General features: G+C 47.8%; 4 protein-coding genes across 14 annotated transcripts in view; 2 read left to right on the forward strand and 2 right to left on the reverse strand.

The window, feature by feature from the left end:
* Window positions 1–4,069, reverse strand: part of PXDC1 (PX domain containing 1) — a 29,728-nt gene extending 25,659 nt beyond the window's left edge. The window contains exon 1 of the mRNA XM_050787278.1: window positions 3,778–4,069. Within this exon, the coding sequence (XP_050643235.1) occupies window positions 3,778–4,033 (256 nt within the window). The 5' untranslated portion in view covers window positions 4,034–4,069. The remainder of the gene's footprint in view (window positions 1–3,777) is intronic.
* LOC126952529 (tubulin beta-2A chain) overlaps window positions 1–23,937 on the reverse strand; it is a 759,189-nt gene that overhangs the window by 596,990 nt on the left and 138,262 nt on the right. The window contains exon 1 of one of the 9 annotated variants that reach the window (XM_050787216.1): window positions 17,330–17,339. The exons of 6 other annotated variants lie outside the window; for them this stretch is intronic. The gene's annotated coding sequence lies outside the window, so the exon portion shown is untranslated. Of the gene's footprint in view, window positions 1–1,077; window positions 1,088–3,469; window positions 3,480–17,329; window positions 17,340–23,937 lie in introns of those variants that run through there. 2 more of the 9 variants (XM_050787221.1, XM_050787241.1) reach the window with 2 other exon arrangements.
* Window positions 1–23,937, forward strand: part of PRPF4B (pre-mRNA processing factor 4B) — a 908,191-nt gene that overhangs the window by 573,272 nt on the left and 310,982 nt on the right. The window lies entirely within an intron of this gene.
* The window catches only part of FAM50B (family with sequence similarity 50 member B), a 667,415-nt gene that overhangs the window by 560,077 nt on the left and 83,401 nt on the right, over window positions 1–23,937 (forward strand). The gene's annotated exons all lie outside the window — the stretch shown is intronic.

The following is a 23,937-nucleotide window of genomic DNA, read 5'->3' on the forward strand; positions in this document are numbered from 1 at the left end:
TACACCTCCTCACACCCCAAATCCACCAGGCACACGCCGGCCTCAGTGCCTTTGCACCTGCTCTTCCACTGCCTAGAATCGACTTCCCCAGGCACCCAATGGCTTGATCCCCACTTTCCTTCAGTTCTCTTTTCAAAGGTCACTTGTCCTTGATCACCCTGTCTAAATGCAAAACCCCTCCACTGCTCCTGCAAGTCGGAGCCCCTTTCTTTGCTTACTTATTTTTTCTTTTGAACATGTATCACTCTCTAATATATTTTGCTGCTTGTTTATCTTGTTTACTATTGGATTTCTCCCAACCAGAATATAAGAATCATGAGGACAGGGATGTTCTCGGTCTCTTGTTCACTGTTGTGCCACCATCAGCTACACATGTGGTAGGCACTATGCAGATATTTGATGGAATAAATGTAAAACCAAAATGTTGATAGTACAGCCACTAAGCATCAAAGATCACCTGACTACTCAGGAACACAATCTGCTGCTGCAGTGGCGACCTGGTTGACTCAGACATCACAAAGCCTGAAACTATAGAAACAATGATCAAAAAAGTCCAGGAGCCTCAAACTGCCAATAAGGAAATTCAACATGCTTATGTTTTAAAGCATAAACCTTCCTAGGTGTGAGAGATGTAAATAAAGGGTAACCCTGAACCATGTTAGGCATCACACAGAGAGGATTTAAATGAAAGACGGGCACACCGGAAAACAGAAGAACGGAACACCTTGGTAACCTGGCGACAATACCCCCAGGAAACAGCCACTCCCTCCCCTAGGGCCGGGGTACAAGAAAGGGAGAGGGGGCATGTCCAATCCAGACGGAGAAGAAGGTCAGGTGGGAGAGCGGGAGTGCGAGGAAAGGGGCTAGAGGACAGAAGCTGGGCAAGTCCTGAGGTCAGCCTGGTCCGACCTCACCCAAACAGAAGGCCAGGAGAGTGCACTAGTGAGCACTTTGCCTCCACCCCAGGCAGGGTTGACACATCCCTGCAGATGTGGCACTGTGACACATACAAGGCCCAGGGATGGCCTCCAAGCACCACTCCACAGTGTGTGTGCAGAGAGAGAAAAAGCACATTCACCCCCACCGCAATAGTCAAGGGACAAAGAAAAGGGTTCAGCATCCCTTTAATTGCTAGCAGATTCAAAGCTGCAAGCGGGGCCAAGGCTCCCGCACCCTCCAAGGGCGTGCAGTCAGACACTTCCAAGAGTCACCAGCCCACTGCCAACAGAAGCTCAGAAATCCAGATTTCCTCACAAATCTCTTAAATGGAACTAGAGAATGCAAATCTAACTCATCCCAGAAACAGTTCAATACATGTAAACTGGGGAATCTGATAGGGAATTATGCAGAGAAGAGCTGGCATTGCAGCACAGCAGAGCACACACACCTGGCTGCCTTTTGTGTTGATAGTTTGTATATCCAGACAATCTTTTTATGCAAATAATAAATCTGCATGGAAATAAGGTGCAATCTGCTCTTATATTACTGGGATATATTTTACTTGGTGAACAATTTCCCTGGACTTAAAAGGATCAAAGAAAGGGAAAGGACTTTCCTGGCGCTGCACAACAAAACCTAGGTGTGCTGGGCAGGGACCGGCTAACTGTCCCTCAGAAAACCAAGGACTAGAATGGAGGCAGGGCTTACGGTCCTGGCTCTGGTCCCAGGCTCCCCTCTTCACCCTCTCCAGGGGGAGCCAGACTGTCCCCAGCAGAGGCAGCAGCTCCAACAGTTCCATGGTGTGCTGTTAGAATGCCCTTTACACCCAGCCGCTGGGCCTCACACTCACCACCCACCAGCCCTGCCACCATCACTCTGACCCCTATTTCTGATCTGTGTTCCCCTTGAGGTACTTGGAGGTAGCTATCATACCCCTTCTGAGTCTTTTCTCCGCGGTAATCTCTCGCGTCTTTAACCTTTCTTCACTCTTTGGACACACTGTTGCGTGTCCACACACCTTGTGACCGCATAACGGACCCAGCACAACTCAGGTGAGAGCAAAAGAGGCGGAGTCAGCGTGTGTGCGGCGCAAGTGGAGTTCCTCACACGCCCCTCCCTCCTGCTCCAGGTGAGCTATTTCCACCCGCGTGGATGCGAAACCACACCCTCTTTCCACCGTCTGGCCCAACCCCTGCCAGAAGTGGCTGATGCGATGGTAAGGATGACAACTGGCATTTATGGAGAACCTGCTCTTGTTAGACCCTCTACCATGCCTTTCAGTCCTCACAAACGTCAGAGACCACAGGTAGAAAGCTATAGGTGGGGAGTCCCACGGGGAGCCCGCTGCAACCAGCCTGCCTGGGGTCACGGAGCTCAGACGCCTGACCACAGTGAGGCTCAAGGACTCCAGTGTGTTTAAGCCTCGTTCCAGGAAAGGTTATTGAATAAACCGCTGTTCCTTCACGATGCTTTCCTGATTTGGGCATTCATTTGTTAAATTTAAAATATCATAACAAACAGCAAATCCAAAGAAAACTGCTTCGATGCTTGAAATAACACCCAACTGTCTGGAGAACAGCTATGAATGTGAGGCTCTGGGGAGCAGAGGGAAGCCTGAAGGGCGGGCCTTCTCGCTCAGGGCCCCAACTGGCTGGCTGTGGGAGCCCTTCCAAAGGATGTGTCATGAGAACCGAGCTAATTATCCACGTAATTCACACACTGGGGTTGGGGCCATCGCCAGGGAAAAGCAGAGGTTATCTCAAGACCGCAGCCAGACAGCAGGCTGGGGAGACTCCGACGGGCCACCCTCTGCTTCAGTAACTTGGCCCCAGGCTTTCAGGAGGTCTCCGCTTAGGGAAGGATTGAAGGAAGGCTGCTGGGCCACTGTCCCCATGCTCGGAGCTACAGGTGGTCACACGTGTCCGGCGGGGGGCACAGGGGTGCTGCTCGGAAGTCCTCCAGTCTTCCCGCCCCTTCTACTCTCCTGGCCCTCCCAGGTGGCCCCCCTCCCCGGCCTGCGCCCTCCACCCCGCATTCTTCCGTCTCAACTCCAGCCCCTCTCTCTTGCGTCCTCCCCGCTTCCACCCCCTCAGCTTGGCCTCCAAAAGAAAGCTCGGGCAGAGCCGTAGGAAAAGGGAAGCCACCGCGGTTTCTGAAAACAAGAATTCCCGCGAGCCAGGACGGTCACAAGGCCGGGGAGGAGGCGGCGCAGCTGATCAAACTCGAATGGGGACCAGCCCTGGTCGCGGTGCGGGGGGGCCCTGGCTGTCCGCGGCAGCCGCGGGCGGGGCGGCCCCTCCGAGGAGGGACGGAAGGGCTGCGTGGCACCTCGTGCTCGAAGACCAGGGGTGCGCCCTCCGCGGGGAGAACTCAGGGGCGGCTGCCAGACCCGACGCGACCCCCGGCTAGGACCCTGCAGTTAACTGCTCCCAGACGCTTTCCCAGTGCGCCCGCCCGCCCGCCGGCCCTCGGGAGGTACTGGGCAGGGGCTAGGGCCGGGCTGACCCTGGGAGCCGCTCAGCCCCTGGCGCCCCCGCCCTCCTCGGAAGTGACTCGTCCTCGGGGAGAGTCCGGCGCCCGCCCTGCCGGCCTCGGCCCCTTTCCCGCCCCATTTGGCTCCTCCGCCGGGGGCGCCCCCAGGCCGGGCAGGCCGGCTCCCCGTCCCCCTAAACCCGCCGCCCGGGCACCCCTCGTCTGCGGGCGCGGGGTCCAAGTGTGCCCTGTCCAGGGTGGGCAGGAGGGAGAAGTCGCAATCTCGGTTGAAGTCTCTCCCCGCCTCCTTCGTGCACTTCAAGGTAGCCTCGGCCCCGCGCCCCTCCCGCGTCCCCGGCCCCGCACCTTGCCGCAGCGGCCCCCGCGTCAGCTCCGACCGGTCCTCGGGGAAGGCGTCGCGCAGGCGCTGCCACAGGCGACCCAGGTCCGCGAGGCTGCGATGCAGGTAGAGCACGCTGCGGTCCGACCACTCCGTGCGGATCTCGAAGAACTCCTCCTCGTCGCCGCGCCGGCTGACGATGAGCCTGCGGATGCCGTTCACCCAGCAGCCACGCACGAACATGTTCACGAGCGACGTGCCCTCAAACACCGCCGAGGCCATGTCGCACGCATGCCCCCTCCAAGGGCGCCCCGGCCCCGCCGCCCGCCCGGCCGCAGGAGGCGCGCCCTGGCCGGGGTCGTCCCGGGTACGTCCGTGGCCGGGGTAGTCCGGGGCGCGTCCGGGGCAGGAGTCGTCCGCGGTGCGTCCCGGCCCGGGGTCGTCCGGGGTCGGCCCGGCACTCCAGGAGGCTGCGTGCGGCCCGCGTTCGGGGCGGCGCGGCGGCGAGTGGCTCGGGCCGGCCGGGCGCGGCTTTATAAGGCGCTTCCCATCGCGGGCGGCGCGGTAGTCGACGTCGAGGCCAGGCCGCGTCCGCCTCCCGCCCGCCTCCCGCGGAACGGGCGCCGCGGGCCGCCCTGGAAAGGAAGAGGTCTGGCTGGCCGCGCCCCCGCCGCCTCCGCAGAGACCGCGCTGCTGCGGCCACGGGAACCCCCGGAGCCGAGAGCGGGGCCGAGCCCCGAGCGCCCGCCCCCGCCTCGCGCCCCCCGCGCCTCCTCCCTCGCGGCCCCGGAGCCGCAGGTCGGTGACTGGACCAGCCGGGAAGGGAGGCGGGGCGGGCCCTGCCTGCCAGGCGCTCGGCGCCGACTTTTTTCTCTTTCCGTTTCGCGATCCTCGGGACCTCCCAGGGCTGGGAGCTGCGCGCCCCACCCGGCCCGCAAGGGGATGGCAACTACCGGGGGTCCGGAGGCGGGGCTGCGAGTGTCGGGGCGGGGGGCGCGGGCTGGGCCGAGCGCCGCCCCGACCAGGGCCCAGGCCAGGCCGGCCCGCCCCGGGTCCCCTCCGTGCCCCGCGTCCCCTCCGTGCCCCGCGTCCCCTCCGTGCCCCGCGTCCTTGCCCTCGCGTCCCCGCCCCGCGTCCTCCCGCGCATTCCGGTCATGCCTCAGCCGCCCCAAGGCCCGGGACGCGGCCGGACAGACCGCGGGGCAGCCCTCGGAGAAGTCGGAAGAGGGGAGAAAACAGGGATGAGAAGGTCTTCTGGGAAAGAGCGCCCTGGGAAGCCGGACGCCGTGGGTGCGCTTGAGGGGCCTCAGGAGTGGACTTGGGGAAACCACCCGCCCTGAAAACTGACTCAGCGGCGCGTTACTGAGGCGGTTCCTGTTGGAAGAGAATTAATAGCACTTGAGAATTACAAGTTAGTTCCAGAAATGAATCCAGTGACCTTACAGCGTGTAGGCAGGGGTGGGAGAGCCAGGGCGAGCCCCTCACCTCACCCCACCCCCGCCCCGGCAGCGCTCTGGAAAGCCTCTTAAAGCCCAGCCCTGTGCAGAAACGTTGGAGGCCCAAGGCAGGTGGCCTGCCTGGACTCAGTCCCGACCCAGATGTCCACCCAGGTCCCTACCATTCGGTCCCACCTGCCTTGACTCAGTCCCGACCCGGATGACCCTCACCACCACGACCAGCTTTTATTCCGACTGTGCCGGTGACTTGCAGATAGCATAGCTTCAAAGTTCTTCACCTGGTCTGGGACGGTGAACAGGTCAAGATGGAGAGTGTCAAGAGACTTTTGCTTTGTCTATGATGTTCTTATATACATTTGTTAATTAAATGAACGCATATGTTTCCTGTGTAATTTTGTATAGGGGAATAGGGGCCGTGGGAACTGGAAGTAAACAGTGTGTCAGCAGCGCTTGATTCTAGGTGGTGGGAATAAGTGCCGTTGCAGCCACAGGACCAGCCCAAACGAGGCTTACTCTGTTTATAACAAAATGTTGAGTTACCTTGCAGGTGTAACAGAGCCAAAAACTCTTAAGTCACAAAGCCCAGGCATGCACCCTAGAAAAAGGTTTGATGTCTAACAAACATCCAGAACCGACTGTTCCTCTCCTTGGAACGAAGAAGACTGGGACATGACTGGAACCCGAACATTTGAACTCTCAGAAGGGAAGGGTCTCTTGGCCCAGAAGATAGGGGCTAAAATCCAACTCAACATACCTTGCCATAAATGGCCAAAGTTGAAGGCCTTCAAACAGATCCTGCCAAGCCAACATTTCTAAGTCCTTTCCTTTGCCCTCTGCTTCCTTAAAACTTGTCCCAGACCCCAAATCAGGGAGGAAGATTTGAACCTGCCTCCTGTCTCCTTGCTGGCTGGTCTTGCAATAAAACCTTTCTTTTCTCAAAAGCCAGTACCCTGGTATTGGCTTCTGTGTACATTGATTGAGCAGTGAGCCTGAGGTAGGAAAATAGGGTCATGAGGCAGGGAATATAAGGGAATATAAGGCCTATCCATAGGGCGTATGCTGTAAATGACTTTGTAACTTTACTTCATCCTCTCCATTTACAGAGCGTAAGCAAAGTAACCAATGGAATCATCTAGGGGGTATTTAAACTTCCAAAACTTCTGTAACGGGGCCTCTGAGCCCCTATGTTCCAGCCGCTCCCATGCTGTGGAATGTACTTTCATTTTCAATAAATCTCTTCATTCCTTCCTTGCTTTGTGCGTTTTGTCCACTTCTTTGTTCAAGATGCCAAGAACCTGGACATCCTCCACCAGTGACAAGCCCATTTGCTTAATAAGATTATTATTTTCTTCTCAGTATTTTTATTACTTATTTTCTGAAAGTGCCAGGAAGAGGAGAGCAGGCAGGGACCACCCCAAAAGAGGCCACCTGTGGTATCATGGTGACCTCTAACCCCAGCCCCCAAAAATATGAAAGTGATGACGACTCTTATGAAGTGTTGGATTTAACTGAGTATGCAAGAAGACATCAGCGGTGGAATCGAGTGTTTGGCCGCAGTTGGAGACCTATGGTGTTATAGAAAAATACTCAGTAGCTCCCCAGATCGGAATGTGTGGTGTGACAGGCTGGTATGCAGGATTTTTGCTCCCGAAAGTTGGGAAGCTTGCAGCAACTGCGGTGACTTCCAGATTGACTGGAAGAGAATTGAAAGAGATGTACGCAAAGCAAAAAGACATACTAAAGACTGGGCGTGGTGGCTCATGCCTGTAATCCCAGCACTTTGGGAGGCCGAGGCGTGTGGATCACGAGGTCAGGAGATCGAGACCATCCTGGCCAGCATGGTGAAACTCTGTCTCTATTAAAAATACAAAAATTAGCCGGGCATGGTGGTGGGCGCCTGTAATCCCAGCTACTTGGGAGGCTGAGGCAGGAGAGTCACTTGAACCCCGGAGGCAGAAGTTCCAATGAGCCGAGATCGCGCCACTGCACTCCAGCCTAGTGACAAAGCGAGACTCCATCAAAAAAAAAAAAAAAAAAAAAAAAAAAAAAAAAGACAGACTAAGAAATGAGCAAGTAAAGCAGCACCTGAAATCAACAATACAATTGAAGAAGCAACTGAATTTATCAAACAGAACTTTGTGACATCCAGTGGATTTGTGGGAGGCTTTTTGCTAAGACTTGCATTTTAAGGACATGGATGGTCTACCATAGTAGACTCAGCTGTGAGAAGTGGCGGCAACACGGTGTCCTCTCTCAACGGTACGTGCTGCCGAATCTCAGACGAACAACTAGCTGGACGATACTGAACTCGCAACTTAGCATTTTGCCATCTGGAGCCTGGCAAATGGGTATTTGCTGTAAAACAACTTATATGGTATGTGAACAGCAGTAGTTCTGAGCAAAACGTGGCTTTTATCATTTTTTAAAAATTGCTTCTCTTTAGAATTAGCCTGTAAAATAACACCATTGGTTGTAGATATGGAGAGAAAAGAAACAGCTACATTTATTGCCTGGTGAAATATTAATCCCTTTTTGTTTAAATAAGACGTTCTGGCTTGGCACGGTGGCTAACACCTGTAATCCCAACACTTTGGTAGGCCAAGGAGGGAGAATCACCTGAGGTCAGGAGTTTGAGACCAGCCTGGCCAACATAGTGAAACCCTGTCTCTACTGAAAATACAAAACAATGAGCTGAGTGTGGTGGAGGGTGCCTGTAATCCCAGCTACTCAGGAGGCTCAGGCACAAGACTCGCTTGAACCCAGGAGTCAGAGGTTGCAATGAGCCAAGGTTGCACCACTGCACTCCAGCCTGGGTGGCAGAGTGAGACCCTGTCTCAAAAAATAAATAAATAAATAAATAAGATGTTCTTCATTGTGGTTTACGGTATAATGACAATAATTTTAAAATTTGTATTACAGCTTCAATATTAGGACTGACATTTTTTTAAAGATATGTTTGCAATAAATTCAAGAACTGCAATGGCCCTTTGTGGAAAGCTTTAGAAATGATATAATTATTAAAGATATTAAATAGACAAAAGTAATTTTCTTTTTTTTTTTTTTTTTTTTTTTGAGACGGAGTCTCGCTCTGTCACCCAGGCTAGAGTGCAGTGGCCGGATCTCAGCTCACTGCAAGCTCCACCTCCCGGGTTCCCGCCATTCTCCTGCCTCAGCCTCCGGAGTAGCTGAGACTCCAGGCGCCGCCACCTCACCCGGCTAGTTTTTTTGTATTTTTTAGTAGAGACGGGGTTTCACCGTGTTAGCCAGGATGGTCTTGATCTCCTGACCTCGTGATCCGCCCGTCTCGGCCTCCCAAAGTGCTGGGATTACAGGCGTCAGCCACCGCGCCCGGCCAAAAGATAATTTTCTAATAACGATGGTGCTGAAAGAAGTTCTGAAGGGAGTGTTAGAACTTCTGACTACTTCTAACTATTGGTCCTGCCCAGCTGCTGATTAACTCCAATCATATAGTCGCAAACTGCTCACTTGACATTTCTTTGCCTCCATTTGCCTTTCTATGAAATGGGAATTTAAAACAAAAATTAAAAAGCCCACGACTGTTGTGAGGACAAATAAAATGGTACATGGCAGAAAGTGTGCAGTAAACAACCTTTGAGGACTTGTGTTATATAAATGTCGGTAACAGATACAGAGTGGTTTCGGGTTGTAAATCCAGCTGATGCGCTAGTTCATTGCAGGAGGCTACAAAATAGAATGTGCAAATGGAGAACAAAGAGGAGCTCTCTGGGTCACCTGCCCATCTTCCAAGCCTGGTTTAGAATTACAAAGGTGTAGCCAAGAAGAAGCCCTGTTGTAGGTAAGAGCTTTGGAAACCAGATACTTCAATCTGATTAATAAGAGTAAATAATGAGAACAAAAGACTTCATGAAACCCAAGGCCTTTTCTTCCCAGGCGGTGTTGGGGTGTCCTGTTTATTTTTCTTCGGAGGTGGTTTTGTTTGGATTTAGATTTTTTTTTTTAGGTTCGCTGTATTCTCCCTGGCCCTCAAAGTGAACAGCAAGACAATGCAAAAGCCCGGAGGCATCCCTCCAGGTCTCCCTCTGTGACCTACTCATCTGGCATCTTGACAGCACAATAGGGAACTTGGTGCTGCTATAGTCTGAAAAATGAGATTAACTTCTAGAGCCAGGAGGTGAGCAGTGAGCGTGGGGTGGGAGAGGAGGTGCTCGCCCCAGGGCTCCCTAACCCCACAGGTTCCACTATTTGCAACCCCCACTCCTACCCCACCTACTTTACCTCCCCCGGCCCCTAAAGGGAGAGCTAAAGAGGGTTTTTTTTTTTTTTTTTTAAATCACTATCTGTGCTTGCAAAGAGTATGGAGCCTCATGTGATTGACAAGCTGTTCACAGGAGCACCATGATTTGCATGTTGAGTTCTGCCTCACCAGTTGTTCTAGACACGGTTAGATAGTTCATAGAGCATCCTGCAAAACTGCAGCTCTTGGCCGGGCGCGGTGGCTCAGGCCTGTAATCCCAGCACTTTGGGAGGCCGAGGCAGGCAGATCACGAGGTCAAGAGATCAAGACCATCCTGGCCAACATGGTGAGACCCCCGTCTCTACTAAAAATACAAAAATTAGCTGGGTGTGGTGATGCGCGCCTGTAGTCCCAGCTACTTGAGAGGCTGAGACAGGTGAATCGCTTGAACCTGGGAGGCAGAGGTTGCGGTGAGCAGAGATCACACCACTGCACTCCAGTCTGGCGACAGAGCAAGACTCAAGTCTCCAAAACAAAACAAAACAAAACAAAAACCCCTGCAGCTCTTCTCTGTTTCTCTTCAAAACAAAAGGGATGGAACCTCAGAGTTCTGAATGTTTTCAGATACAGTCACTGATTTGATCCCCACAATAGCCCAAGGGGACAGGGAGGAGATCCTTGTTTCTTAGCAGATTCAAGAAACAAGGCTCCAAGAGGGTCTGGAGAGGCCCCGGGTGGAGGGCTAGTCCCACACCAAGGCCCTGCTTGGCCAGGCCCCTGCACATCCACTCACTGGTCTGGCCCGGGTTCCAGCACACTGGTGTTCACGGTTTCCAGCGGTCCTGTGCCTTCCCTGGAGACCTGCTCACAGGCCCTTGGTGGGGAATGCCTGCCACTCCTGCCCTGGACTGCTCATTCCCATTCTTCCTTTACACCGTGCTTTTCAAACCCTCCGGTGCCTGTGAATTTCCTGGGAACTTGTTACAAAGTAAATTATGATTCAGGAGGCCTGGGTAGAGCCTGAGATTCTGCATTTCTGAAGGGCTGTCAGAGCTCATGACCGCCGCCGGCCACTCTGAGCAGCAAGGCTGATCCTAGCGCAAGCCTCGCTTGGTCTGGGATGTGTCAGGAGATACTATTATACCGTCTCCTGGTGCCCTGCATTGGTTCATAATTATAATGAGTGTTTGTTATGTTTTCCTGGCTGGGGTGTAATCTCCACAAGGGTAGGGACTAGAGAACTGTCTCATTCCTATTTGTATTCCCAGTGCCTAGCACAGTGCCTGACACATGATAAATGCTCACTAAATACTTATCAAATGGATAACCGAGTGAAAGATGAGAGCCAACACTGGTCTTCCCACGGGAACAATGCTGTCCCTTGATCTTGTGAAGGGACAGTAATGGGACATTGGGGAAAATTTCACAACCCATCATCAAATCCAGATTTTACTGGAGGCTCATATCCTAGGCCGAAACCATCTTAAAAGGGGTCAAACTAAAACGTTCATGGTGATTATCTCTCAAGAATGGGATTACTGACTTTTCTTTTTCTTTGTGCACATTTTGTGTTTTCCAAATTCAATGCAATGAACAAGCACTAGTGCAATAATTTGGAAATTCATCTAAGCAAATTCTTCTCAATTATCTCCATGGTCACTTCTCTTTTGTCACTGCAGATGAACTATCTGTGTGGCCACGGCCCATCACTTGTACTCACTCTGTCTCTGTTTCCTCAACTACAAGGAAAGGGGGACTGCAGATGACCACCGAGACTGTCAGCAATGTGAATTCTCTATGAATGTTTTTATCTGTGTATTCCTTCTCAACCTAGCTACTCCAAAGCAATCCCAGCCTCATTCTTCACTATCTCATTTCTGCAAGTTCTTGCCAATGTGAATTAGGTTTCATGCTGCCGGCTTTCTAAGGATGGAATTTGTGACTCAAGGCCTGAGCTGCCACTGAGCTATTTGCTAAATTTAAGTTGCCATTTTTGAACACCCAGACTCCTAAGAATCAATGTGAAAACCCAAGCTGATCAGCGTTAGTCACAGCACCAAATAATCCTATGGATTTGGGGGTGGAGGGCGGGTCACTGGAGTTGTATGCTTTTCACATACTGGCATTCCAGTAAACATTCTTATAAACATATAAGCTGTGAGGTTATTCAGCAAACAGACAGTCACAGCGTTTGTACCTCCTCCACAACCCACTGTATTTTCCCTAATGGTATGAATGCATAAATACATAAAGTGATTTAACATTATTTTAGGAGCTGAAGTTAAACATTTTTTTTTACATTTGTTAGCACATTGAGACATTCACTCAGCCTACTTTCTGTAGGCTATCATGGGCAGAGTTAGTGAGCTTGTTTGTGGAAACTATGTAGGAAAAATAAGGAAAGTTTGGAGTTCAAATCTGAAATATTTTGAGATCAACATTGACTTGAGATGTAGTGACATAATGCTTGCCCATAATATTTATACTGCAGCTATCTCTTACGTTACGACAAACATGGGATTCCTTTGTATGGTTAGATTAAATAAGAGATCATTATTACACTTGATTCAGCATTGTGTTATACTCTGAATAGAAATAAAATTTCTGTGCCTGAACTTTGTTCTGACATGTTTTGAGCAGACATCAGTCTTTATATTCACCAGTAATATAAACCCCCAACAAGTAATATAACTTTAAAAATTTTACCACATGGATAGAGACATAGCTATTAATATGTAGATACAGATGTGTCTTATTTAATTCCACAAAATAGTTAAGATGACTTGCCAAAATATATATACAATAAAAAATGCATGAATTAGAATTTAAAGCCTGGGAAAATGTGGAAGACAAAAAGGAGCTGAGGAAAATTGGTCCACGGATAAGCACGACATTGAAGTGCGTTGTTACTAAATGTGGGTGGCGAATGGCTCCCCTCCAACGCTTCCTGACTGAGAGTTAAACTCCAAAAACTTCACTTGACCTGCAAGGCTTCTACATAGCCTCCGCCTCACGCTGTCCCCCCAATCTTCCGTCTCATCCCTCACACCCCTACATTCTCTAGTCCACTCCTCCTAGATATGCCAGGTGGGTCCTAAGGTTCAAGACCAGCCTGACCAATATGGTGAAACCCTGTCTCTACTAAAAATACAAGCAGGAGCTGGGTATGGTGGCGGGCACCTACAGTCCCAGCTACTCAGGAGGCTGAGACAGGAGAATCGCTTGAACCTGGAGGGGGCAGAGGTTGCAGTGAGCCAAGATCATGCCACTGCACTCCAGCATGGGTGACAGAGCCAGCCCAAAACTTTGCCCTGCATCCTCCCAAATGACTCCCTCCCTGATCTCTGCTGGAATCCACCACCTCCTCAGAGAGGCCGTTCTTGGCCACCTACCTGAAAGCTCACTCCCACCCCTGCCCATCATCTCTTTCTCCATGCGTTTTGTATTTCTTCAGAGTGTGCGCCGTGATACGTGTACTATGACCTGTCTCCTCACTAGCATGTAACATGCATTTTGTGTTTCTTCAGAGTGCACGCCGTGATACGTGTACTACGACCTGTCTCCTCACTAGCATGTAACATGCGTTTTGTGTTTCTTCAGAGTTTGCGCCATGATACGTGTACTATGACCTGTCTCCTCACTAGCATGTAAATCCTGTGAGAGGAGGGCCTGCTTCTGTTCTGTAGACTGCTGTGTCCTGAGAGCAGCAAATGGTGAAGTTCCTGTTCTCTGGCCAGGGGAAGTGCAGGTATCTTGTTGGTTGAAGGCGTATCCACGTGGTGTTTTTTTTTTTTCTTTTTTTGAAACGGAGTCTGGCTCTGTTGCCCAGGCTGGAGTGCAGTGGTGTGATCTCGGTTCACTGCAACCTCCGCCTCCCGAGTTGAAGGAAGTCTCCTGTCTCAGTCTCCCAAGTAGCTGGGACTATAGGTGCCCACCACCATGCCCAGCTAATTTTTGTATTGTTCAGGCTGGTCTCGAACTCCTGGCCTCAGGCGATCTGCCTGCCTCAGCCTCCCAAAGTGCTGGGATTACAGGTGTAAGCCACCACATCTGGCCTCCAGGTGCTTTTAAAAGTAGCAACTGAGCACTCGGATTGTAGGATGGACATCCTTTCACGTAAAAATTCTTGTCTGAGTCTGATAATCCTCACAACATCTGAGGAACATCTTACGTCTATTTGGTGATGGGATGAGGAGAATCTGCAACTGAAATTTCCGGTAGACTGGGAGCTGTTCCAATGCATGAACAGCAGAACATGAAGACTCCAACATCATCGGCCGTAAAGTTGCTCCACCGTGATCTGGGCTGGGAAAACTTCCAGGTAACATTTGCTAATTGTTGGCTATATGCCTATACATATAGACAGTTCACCAACATGGATTTCTAGTGATCCTGCCAGGTAAACTTTGTTCTCAAATTAAAATGCCTCCAAGTAACTGATTTTAGAAGTGCATTTACCAGCACGATACTTTCAGTATTAGAATAACCTCTCAAGTCCTGCTTTCTGACAACAGAGTGAAGCAAAGTGTCAGTGAAGTCACTCCTAGCACATAAAAATGAAGCTATATAATAAGCGGAGAGAATAATTCTTAGACCACTGGGAAAACTTAAATATAAACAGAATACAAATGATATTTCAGAAGTTTTGTTTATTTTCTTAAGTGCAATAATGGTATTTTGTAATGGAAATGTTCTTGTTTTTAGGCTTTGTATGCTGAAGTTCTCAGTCATGAAGTGTTGTGATGTTAAAAACTGTCTTTCAACTGGCTTCGCAATAAATAAGTAAATAAGTAGGTAAATATAGGAAGCATATATAGCAAAACATGAATAATTATTGTATCTAAGAAAAAGGATTTAGGACTTTATTATACTATTCTGTCAACTTTTCTGAATATTTGAAAAATTTCCCGAGAAAAAGTTGGAGAAGGAGAATAATATTTATATTTCTACTCCTTTTAATAAGCAGATAATCTAAACATTGTTTCAAGAACCTGTTGTCTGCCTTGAGAAACCATTTATTTCTTTGTTTTATTTTATTTATTTATTTAGTTTTTTTTTTTTTTGAAACGGAGTCTCGCTCTGTCACCCAGGCTGGAGTGCAGTGGTGCAATCTCGGCTCACTGCAAGCTCCGCCTCCTGGGTTCACGCTGGTCTCCTGCCTCAGCCTCCCGAGTAGCTGGGACTACAGGTGCCTGCCACCACGCCCAGCTAATTTTTTGTATGTTTAGTAGAGATGGGGTTTCACCGTGTTAGCCAGGATGGTCTCCATCTCCTGACCTCGTGATCCGCCCGTCTCGGCCTCTCAAAGTGCTGGGATTACAGGCGTGAGCCACCACACCCAGCCGAGAAACCATTTATTTCTACTGACATTCTCACAATGATATTAAGGCTCAGATACTATTTAAGCATTAGTGGCTATGATTTTTTTTTATCAAGCACATTAAAATTAGCCCCAAACTAGTTATTATTCACTGAGTCAAAGGGCAAGAAAAAGAACCAAAATTAATCAACACTGTATCTTTTATGTAATACAAGTTCATAGAGCCGTGAACTTGTAATATAACCTTATGGAAGTATCCACAGGGTGATGATGAGTGTGGCAGCAACTGTTTCTAAAGCCTCCTTATTCCTGAGATGCCCTGGCTTGTTGTACGCCCCTCACCAAAACACGCAACAGCCGCTCAGCAAATTAAGTCCAGAATATTGCATTTGACACCCAAATGCCCCAAGATAGATATTCAACTAAACTTTAATAGAATCACTTAACATTCAAGCTGAAAAGGACTTTAGTGATCTTTTAACTATAGTGAATGTTGGTTGTAAAATCATTAATGCCCTGTAGGGCATGGATGTTGTCCTGACTGTATTTGCATGAGTAGTATCACATAACACAGAGACTTTCTAGACTGGTAACCAGTTGTGATTTTATTCTATGGAGTGAGTGAAAAAGGGATTGAGGTCCTTCAGTATCATTCAAGGAGTTGTGAAGGGTGTTTTGGGTTGATGTCTACCTCATTTGGTATCCACTCATATCTGCGTGTCCAGCATCTTGTTCAGTTTTTGCAGCCTCAATCTGATCACATATTGAGCCACTCAGGACTAGGTGAGCAAGAGCTCTTGGTTCAGAAAACTAAGGCTGAATTCCATTGTCCCTTACCTGATGGAGCAGACAGGCTCCTGGAAAGATATGGTTTGACTAAATTTCTATACATTTATTTGAATGGACATGAATTTGTAGCAGGTGACATATTTCACCACTTAGCCTCACCCACATAAAGGGGCTTGGATTTGTCCCCAACAGCATTTCTGAATAGCAAGGACCAATGCTGTTTTGGAGGGAATTGTACGGTTTGAGCCATTCAAGGCAAGTAACATGAAGCCATTGTGAGGCAGCTCATCCAGGTGTTTGGGCAGAGATGGGCAATACCATCTATAGTCAGTGGGCAGCTGGCTGCTCTTGGAGGTCCTGGCCCAACGAGGACAGGACAAGCAGCTTCTCACTGCCTGCAATACACGATCCACAGACATGGTTTGGCTTCCATGAGGTGGTGGTTGGTGTATGCTGGCTGCCAGTCGGCCTTCTCCATTCCCAAGTCCCTCCCCACCCATGTCCAATGCCACCCCTGCCACCATGTTCCCTTCCACACCCTCCTGGGGACTTTAGGCTTTTCATTTCCTCTCTTTCCAGGGCAAACTTCTTGTTTCCTCCCTCTGGTGGCCTTTCTGTTAGAATCTCAAGAGCATTATTGGAGGGTGGGAAACCCTGGCTTATCTCTCTTTGTATCACTGACATAATTTTAATTCTTCTTGAAGGTTAGGCTAAGGAATTGGGGGAAAATTTACGTCGCGATGATGTTTGAAGATATCTTACTACAAGTCAAGAGAACATTAGAGTCCCACGTCACCCTCCTTTCTAAAACAAATAATCGCGTCCTGATTCCCTTTTGGCTTTTGTGTGTATTTATATTTTCACCCAGGTTTGCTTAGTGCAGGTAAGGGCATTTCAGTGAAAGCCTCTATTTTACCCTTCTCTCCTTCTCTCCTTCTCTCCTCCTCTCCTCTCTCCTCTCCTCCTCTCCTCCTCTCCTCCTCTCCTCCTCTCCTCCTCTCCTCCTCTCCTCCTCTCCTCTCTCTCCTTCTCTCCTCCTCCTCCTCCTCTCCTCCTCCCTCTCTCTCCTCCTCTCCTCCTCTCCTCCTCTCCTCCTCTCCTCCTCTCCTTCTCTCCTCCTCTCCTCCTCTCCTCCTCTCCTTCTCTCCTTCTCTCCTTCTCTCTAGTTGGCCAGAATATTTGCTTCCAAGTGCAGCCCAAATTACTTACCTTGGTTGTCTGTACCTCCCAAGTATTTCAGCTAATTGTGGAATTGCTGCTACTCGTTGTCTTGTGACTGTATATACCTCAGCCACGGGGCTTAAATTCTGCCCAAGCAAAAAGGGTTTGGTGAACTGAAACCAGAAAAAAGCTCAAGGCAATGGAACAAATGCCAATGTCTTGGTTCAAGGAGGGACTTTTACAGAATTACGTGCATTCGTACCCGTTGTTATGATGAATTGTTCTGACACTCATCCAGACAGAAGAATAATTGAAGTTCTTTTCCCAGGGGTTCTCTAACTCAAACACTCAAAATGACCTGACCTCAGCCCAGAGCAGAAGTCACAAGGCCAAGATTCAAAAAATAAGTAAATACATTAATAAGGAGATACAAACTGCTTTCCGAAAACATCCAATTTGGGTCAATGATTGATGAAGAACTAAGAATAACTGGAACATTTGCTTTTTCTTATTTTAAAAATAATTAAAGTTACTTATAAATGTTTATATAGACCTCTGAGCAAGGAGAGTGTGTGTGTGTGTGTGTGTGTGTGTGTGTGTAAGTTTATGCTTGAAGATCTTTGTTGCTCCTCCTACCCCCGTCCTCCTGTGTATATTCTAGAAACCAGTGCTAGTTCTGATGACCAACTTTGGGCTAAACCACAGCTATACTTTAGAAGCTATGCAATTGCAGACTACTCTGCAGATTTTGCTTTTTGTTAATAACCTATTTTAAAGTTCAGCAGACTGGCATCTCTTTTGATGCTGATTATACTCCTTCTAAAACTCCACTCCAAGTTCAGAATCAGCAAATCCCATTCTGACGGTAAGTAAGACTGTTCTGTCAGTTTGCCAGTGCGCTGCATTTCAGAGACAGGCTCAACCCCAAAGTCACTGCTGTGGCAGAGCCCATGCCACGCCCTTCGGACCACAGTGACAGATGGTTTTGCTTAAAGACAATCCCTCTGAGATAGCTCGTCTACCCAGGCGGCTGTGTGGGCGTGCTTCGGGCTTGGAGCCAGCGCTCACATGCTCTCCACGGAGTTCACATCCATAACCACGCCCGCATGGAGTTTAAGTACTGTCTGGTCTTCAGAGGCCTTTATGTAACTTTGCATTCAGTGAAAACAGCTCTTGGTGATTAATTTTGCTGCTTTTGGCCCCTTTCAGGGAAACAGGTTTGACACATAGTCTGTATTTTTCAAAGTGAGAGAAAATGGAATTGAAAAGAGTGTTTTCTAATGAATTAATTCCAGTGATGTTGAGTCCAACATTAGAAGAAATGTAATTCCTCCCAGAATGCAACTGCACACATACTGCTGAATGATGTATAATAACTATTTTATTCCAAAAAGACTTTGAAGTGGCTTCCAAAAAACGAATGACATTAATAGCTAAGGATATTGGGGAGAAACTGGGCATAGCCGATGGATTTCACCTGCCTGTGGTTGTGGTGGTTCATTTTCCTGCATGAGGTGTAAGAAATGAGGAAGGATGACTGCCCAGGGGAAAATGACACTGAATCTGGGAATACCCCTCCTTCAAACCAGAGACTAACAGGAAAACAGACAGGCCGGCACACATTATTCAGACCATTCTCAAATGTTTAATAACTGTTTCATATAAATATCAAGTTAAACACATTTTAGTAAGGTGGGTGAACATATTTTATCCCAAATTATCCCAAATCAGACTCTCCACTGTACAAGAAGCAGGCAGTGTCTCCACCGCCGCCTGCTTCACAAGGTTTATTCCTTAGTAGCCAGACTCGTCCACTGTTCTCAGCTCTGAGCTGTGAGGCACAGTCTTTTCAAACAAAAGGCATTTCCAGGAACTCTTCTGTCTGAGGAAGGACGAACACACAGTTCTCTTAGTTGGGGAGCGTGGGAAGGAGGGAAGCAAAGGTGTGGGGGACTTTGGTATTCTCTCTTCTTAACCAGTACTTGGTGGGCATTCTCCCAGCCGTTCAGTGGAACAACAAAATGGCAGGAAAACAACACTTAAAAACAGTTTCTGCTTGGGTGCGGTGGCTCATGCCTGTAATCCCAGCACTTTGGGAGAATGAAGTGGGTGGATCATGAGGTCAGGAGTTCGAGACCAGCCTAGCTAACATGGTGAGACACCCCCTCCCACCCACCCCACTAAAAATACAAAAGTTAGCCAGACGTGGTGGTGCACGCCTGTAATCCTAGCTACTCAGGAGGCTGAGGCAGGACAACTGCTTGAACCAGGGAGGCAGAGGTTGCAGTGAGCTGAGATCGCACCACTGCACTCCAGCCTGGGCAACACAGCGAGACTCTGTCTCAGAAAAAAAAAAAAAAGTTTCTATGAAAACATGTTATGAATAAGCACACTTCCTAAGGAAATGAAACTTCTAAATACATCGGTAATTTTATTGGTGATCCGGAAGTTGTCTTTTTTTTTCGGTTTGCTAATTATAAATCCAGATGCAAAACCTATGACTATTTACCCAATTAAGCAGTTTTTTTACATGTATTTTTTTATTTTTTTAAATATATAGATCCAACCGTAATAAAAACATATTCTGTAACTGTAAACAAAAATATATTATCTCCCTGCAAACGTTCCTCTTTATCCACATTTTTCCATCCGTTCACCACTCATTCCTTCAACATATTTTTATTACCAGGTAGCAAACAGAGTAAGAACAGCATCAATATGAGCAGAGAATACTTCTGTACTCTGACTGTTTCTTACATAAAGATAAACAAAGGCCAGGCGCTGTGGCTCACGCCTATAATCCCAGCACTTGGGAAGCCAAGGTGGGCGGATCGCCTGAGGTCAGGAGCTCCAGACCAGCCTGGCCAACATGGTGAAACCTGGTCTCTACTAAAAATACAAAAATTAGCGGAGCGTGGTGACAGGCACCTGTAATCCCAGTTACTCGGGAGGCTGAGGCAGGAGAATTGCTTGAACCTGGGAGGTGGAGGTTGCAGTGAGCCGAGATCGCACCACTGCACTCCAGCTTGGGCAACAGAGGGAGATTCCATCTATTTAAAAAAAAAAAAAAAAGATAAATAAGTACTCTGTGCCTTGGGAAGTAACTAAGTGGTCAGGGTTTCTATTATCTTTTTGAAATTTAGATTTGTTAGCCTAAGAGATCATGAATCATCAGGCTCTTGGGGACTGCAGGAAAGGAAAGATGATATTCTAGAAACCAATCATCTCGTCATCGCTGATAAGTTCACACACCAATTTTTAATTCCGCCACAGTTTTGTTTTCAAAGTAGAAGAAATTTGTATAGGTTGGTGTAAAAGAAATTGTTGTTTTTGCCATTATTTTAGTAGCAAAAACCACAATTACTTTTGCACCAACCTAATAGTGTATTGTAAGCAACCACCACTACATCCCTGCCTGGGATCAATATGAGCTCTGCATAGTGTCTCCTAACACTCAGTGTGTACCCATGGTTTCTATCCCTTCTGGAGAATGCTACCTGGAGAATAAGGTTTGGGGTCACACCCAGACATCAGACCATTTGTTATTTTCCCCATTTTCTCACCCTTTTTTTTTTTTTTTTTTTTTTTTTTTTGAGACAGTCTTGCTCTGTCGCTCAGGCTGGAGTGCTATGGCACCATCTCAGTTCACTGCAACCTCCACCTTCCAGGTTCAAGCAATTCTCATGCCTCAGCATCCAAAGTAGCTGGGATTACAGGCAGGCGCCACCATGCCTGGCTACTTTTTGTATTTTTAGTAGAGATGGGGTTTCACCATGTTGGCCAGGCTGGTCTCAAACTCCCGACCTCCAGTGATCCATCCGCCTTGGCCTCCCAAAGTGCTGGGATTACAACCGTGAGCTACCGCACCCAGCCTCATCCATTTAAGGGGAAACTTGCTTCATGGTAATGAGCTTACTTACAGATTGAGTTCATAATATTAAAAAACACTTCGTAGAGATGAGATCTCCCTGTGTTGCCCAAACTGGAGTACAATGGCTATTTCCAGATACGTTGATACTGCACTGTGGCCTCAAACAATCCTCCCTCCTCAGCCTCCTGAGTAACTGGAACTACAAACTTGCACCAGCAAACCCAGGTGAGTTCACGATTTGAAAGGCACTGGTTTTAGACCTTCTTAGTAAATTTTAAATGGCACATTGGATTTATCATAGCAGATGACTCATGTTCTTCTTCTAAAATTCACTTACACATTTCTCGTGCTAGATTTTAGTCAGACTATAGACTAGAGAGAAAAAGTCATCAAGCACGGAACCACGGATATGTAACTTTATGAACAGGAATGTCCCAAACTCCCGATCAAATTCTTCTGATACAAAGAATCATCACCATGCAGCATACTTCTGCTGTAGGAATTGCTGCTGGAATATGCTAATCATTTTAAGCAGTGAAGAGCATTGTGTCTGAAAGGCAAGTAGAGATACTCAAACACAATCAAGTCTAACAATAGATTGAGAGGAACCATGCCTAACCACAAGGGATAAAGATGAAAACCACCATTTCATTCTTTCTCCTCCTTTTGACTTTATTGCTGCAGCTCAGTTTGCATCTTGAGTACCCTGGTTGCCCAGCAGCCAGGCGGGGTTCATTTGCATGTGTCTTCCCAGGTCTTCCCCTTCAACCTCTGCAAAGCCAGCTAGGCGGAGAGGGAGCAGACGCGTCCTTGGAGGGGAGCAATTCGGAAACAGCCACATCTTTTCTTTAAGGAAAAGGGAGGTCTCAAGATTACTTTCTTTCTATTTTTCATCACTTCTCTAATAGATGCACACTGTATTTGCATAACATTTATTTGCACTGGGAGTCCATCCCTGGCTTCCTGAAAGATACAGGAGGGCATTTGAATATGTATTTTATTCTCTGTGATGTCTGAGAGTTGAGCCTCTAATCTCATTACCAGCTCGTATGCTTCCAGTGAGTTATTCTATGGTCTTTAGAATTGTACCTCCAATTTGTAAGCCTAGCTAACAATTACATTTTCATCGTGGAAAGACGTTAAATAAAAGATTGCTTTCAGTGAGAATTAAATCAAAGATCTCAGCATGTGCAGCTCCCAACCCCCAACCTCACTTCTTTGCTCACTTAATAGAGGTTGGCAACATAAAACTCCCTTTCTCTAGAACATCATCTTCACACAGAAAATCCTGCAGAAACTATGTTAAAAACACAGCATTGTCTAGCCTTATTCACTAAATGCTCCAACTTGACCACCTCAAAAAAAAATAATAATTTCCAGGCTTGGAGAGAGTGTTTAATGATTGAAGGACCAGCCGAGTGAAATGACATGGGATCCTAGACTGGTGGGATTTATAAAGAATTGTCCATCCCTAAAAAAGCAGGAAAACATACAGGTAGGTAGTTTCACAAAATACAATAATTTCACTAAGACAGGTCAAAGACAGCCAAAATCACTCTTCAGAACCATTCTCAGCCTCTCTTTGGGTTCTCGGTTTATGTTTAGCTGCTTTGGGTTTAAATGCTTTGCCTAGATGATTTTATTTAATCCTTACGGTACTCTGAGGACATTGATTTTTTTTTTTTAATCCCCATTATACAGACAAGGAAACTGAGGTCAGTAACTTTCCAAGGTTACGTAATAGGAGACACATCTGAGAGAAGTAATTGGGTCTACTGCATTGCATCTTTAAGCCTCACCTGATCCTTCATTCATCCCTTTTGGTTCTTCTTGCTTTACCCCAGCTTTCTAGGATCTTCCATGGCAGGACTACATTCAGATCTGGCCTCCTTCTACCTAGCCAGTTCCTTCCTCTGCCAGCAAACGTGCTATTCTGGCTTCTTTCTGCCCCCGGGACCTGCTTTCTAACAAGATGGGTGTTTCCCACACCAGGTTCATCATCAGAATCATCTGGGGTGCTTATTAAAAATAGAGGGGCCTGGCCAGGCGCAGTGGCTCATGCCTGTAATCCCAGCAATTTGGGAGGCCAAGGCGGGTGGATTACTTGAGGTCAGAAGTTCAAGACCAGCCTAGCCAACAGGGTGAAACCCCGTCTCTACTAAAAATACAAAAATTAGCTGGGCATGGCGGCACATGCCTGTAATCCCAGCTACTGGGGAGGATGGGGCAGGAGAATTGCTTGAACCCAGGAAGTGGAGGTTGCAGTGAGCCGAGATCACACCATTACACTCCAGCTTAGGTGAAGAAGCAAGACTCTGTCTCAAAAAAAACCAACCAACCAACCAACAAACAAACAAACAAAAATAGAGGGGCCTGGCATTTCTCTTGGATACTCTGTTTTGTGAGTTTGGGGGGAAACCCAAAGTCTCTGTTTTAACAAGTTACTGTGTGATTCCAATAATCGAGTTAAAGGAAAAAGGCTGTTTCCCATAAGTGTTTGGTCTATGAACCTCTTTCACACAATGTATAATATGAAAAGTCTCCTTCAAAATAAAAAAGCATTATTTTTACATGCCATTGAGCACACCTCATCTTAATGTTAGTAGCTTATTTTAGATCAGTGTATTAAAGGATGTCTTACAAAGTGTTTCGAATGTAATATTAATGATGATTGTAATTTGTTTGATGCATTCTCACTTTTCTCATTTAATGGGTGGTTTGTGCTATTTAACCTACTTGAATTTTTATATGAGTGTGAGTCTGAATAACAAACAGAGGAGGATTCTCCAAAGACAATGAGTGTATTTAGGAACGGGCATCACAGTGCTGAATATGTGTGCCATGATAAGCGATGGGCATATTCAGGGAGGGACGGGAAGACAAGTGTTTTTAAGGGAAAATGAAGAGGATTACACAAGGTGTGTTGAAACAATTATCCTTGACTACATGGATCAATAACAAGGGTGGTATCAGTCCAAGGCAGTTGCTGAGCAGATTTCCTTGCAGAATTATTTTCTGTGTAAGATTGCAGTGGCCTGGGCCGGGCGCGGTGGCTCAAGCCTGTAATCCCAGCACTTTGGGAGGCCGAGACGGGCGGCTCACGAGGTCAGGAGATCGAGACCATCCTGGCTAACACAGTGAAACCCTGTCTCTACTAAAAATACAAAAAAAACTAGCCGGGCGAGGTGGCGGGCGCCTGTAGTCCCAGCTACTCGGGAGGCTGAGGCAGGAGAATGGCGTAAACCCGGGAGGCGGAGCTTGCAGTGAGCTGAGATTTCCAGCTTGACTCCGTCTCAAGAAAAAAAAAAAAAAAAAAAGGATTGCAGTGGCCTGGTTTGGGCAGAGTTTTTTGTGATAATTTTTGTTACCAGA

This window comes from Macaca thibetana, chromosome 4 (assembly GCF_024542745.1).
Source record: "Macaca thibetana thibetana isolate TM-01 chromosome 4, ASM2454274v1, whole genome shotgun sequence".
Lineage (NCBI taxonomy): Eukaryota > Metazoa > Chordata > Mammalia > Primates > Cercopithecidae > Macaca > Macaca thibetana.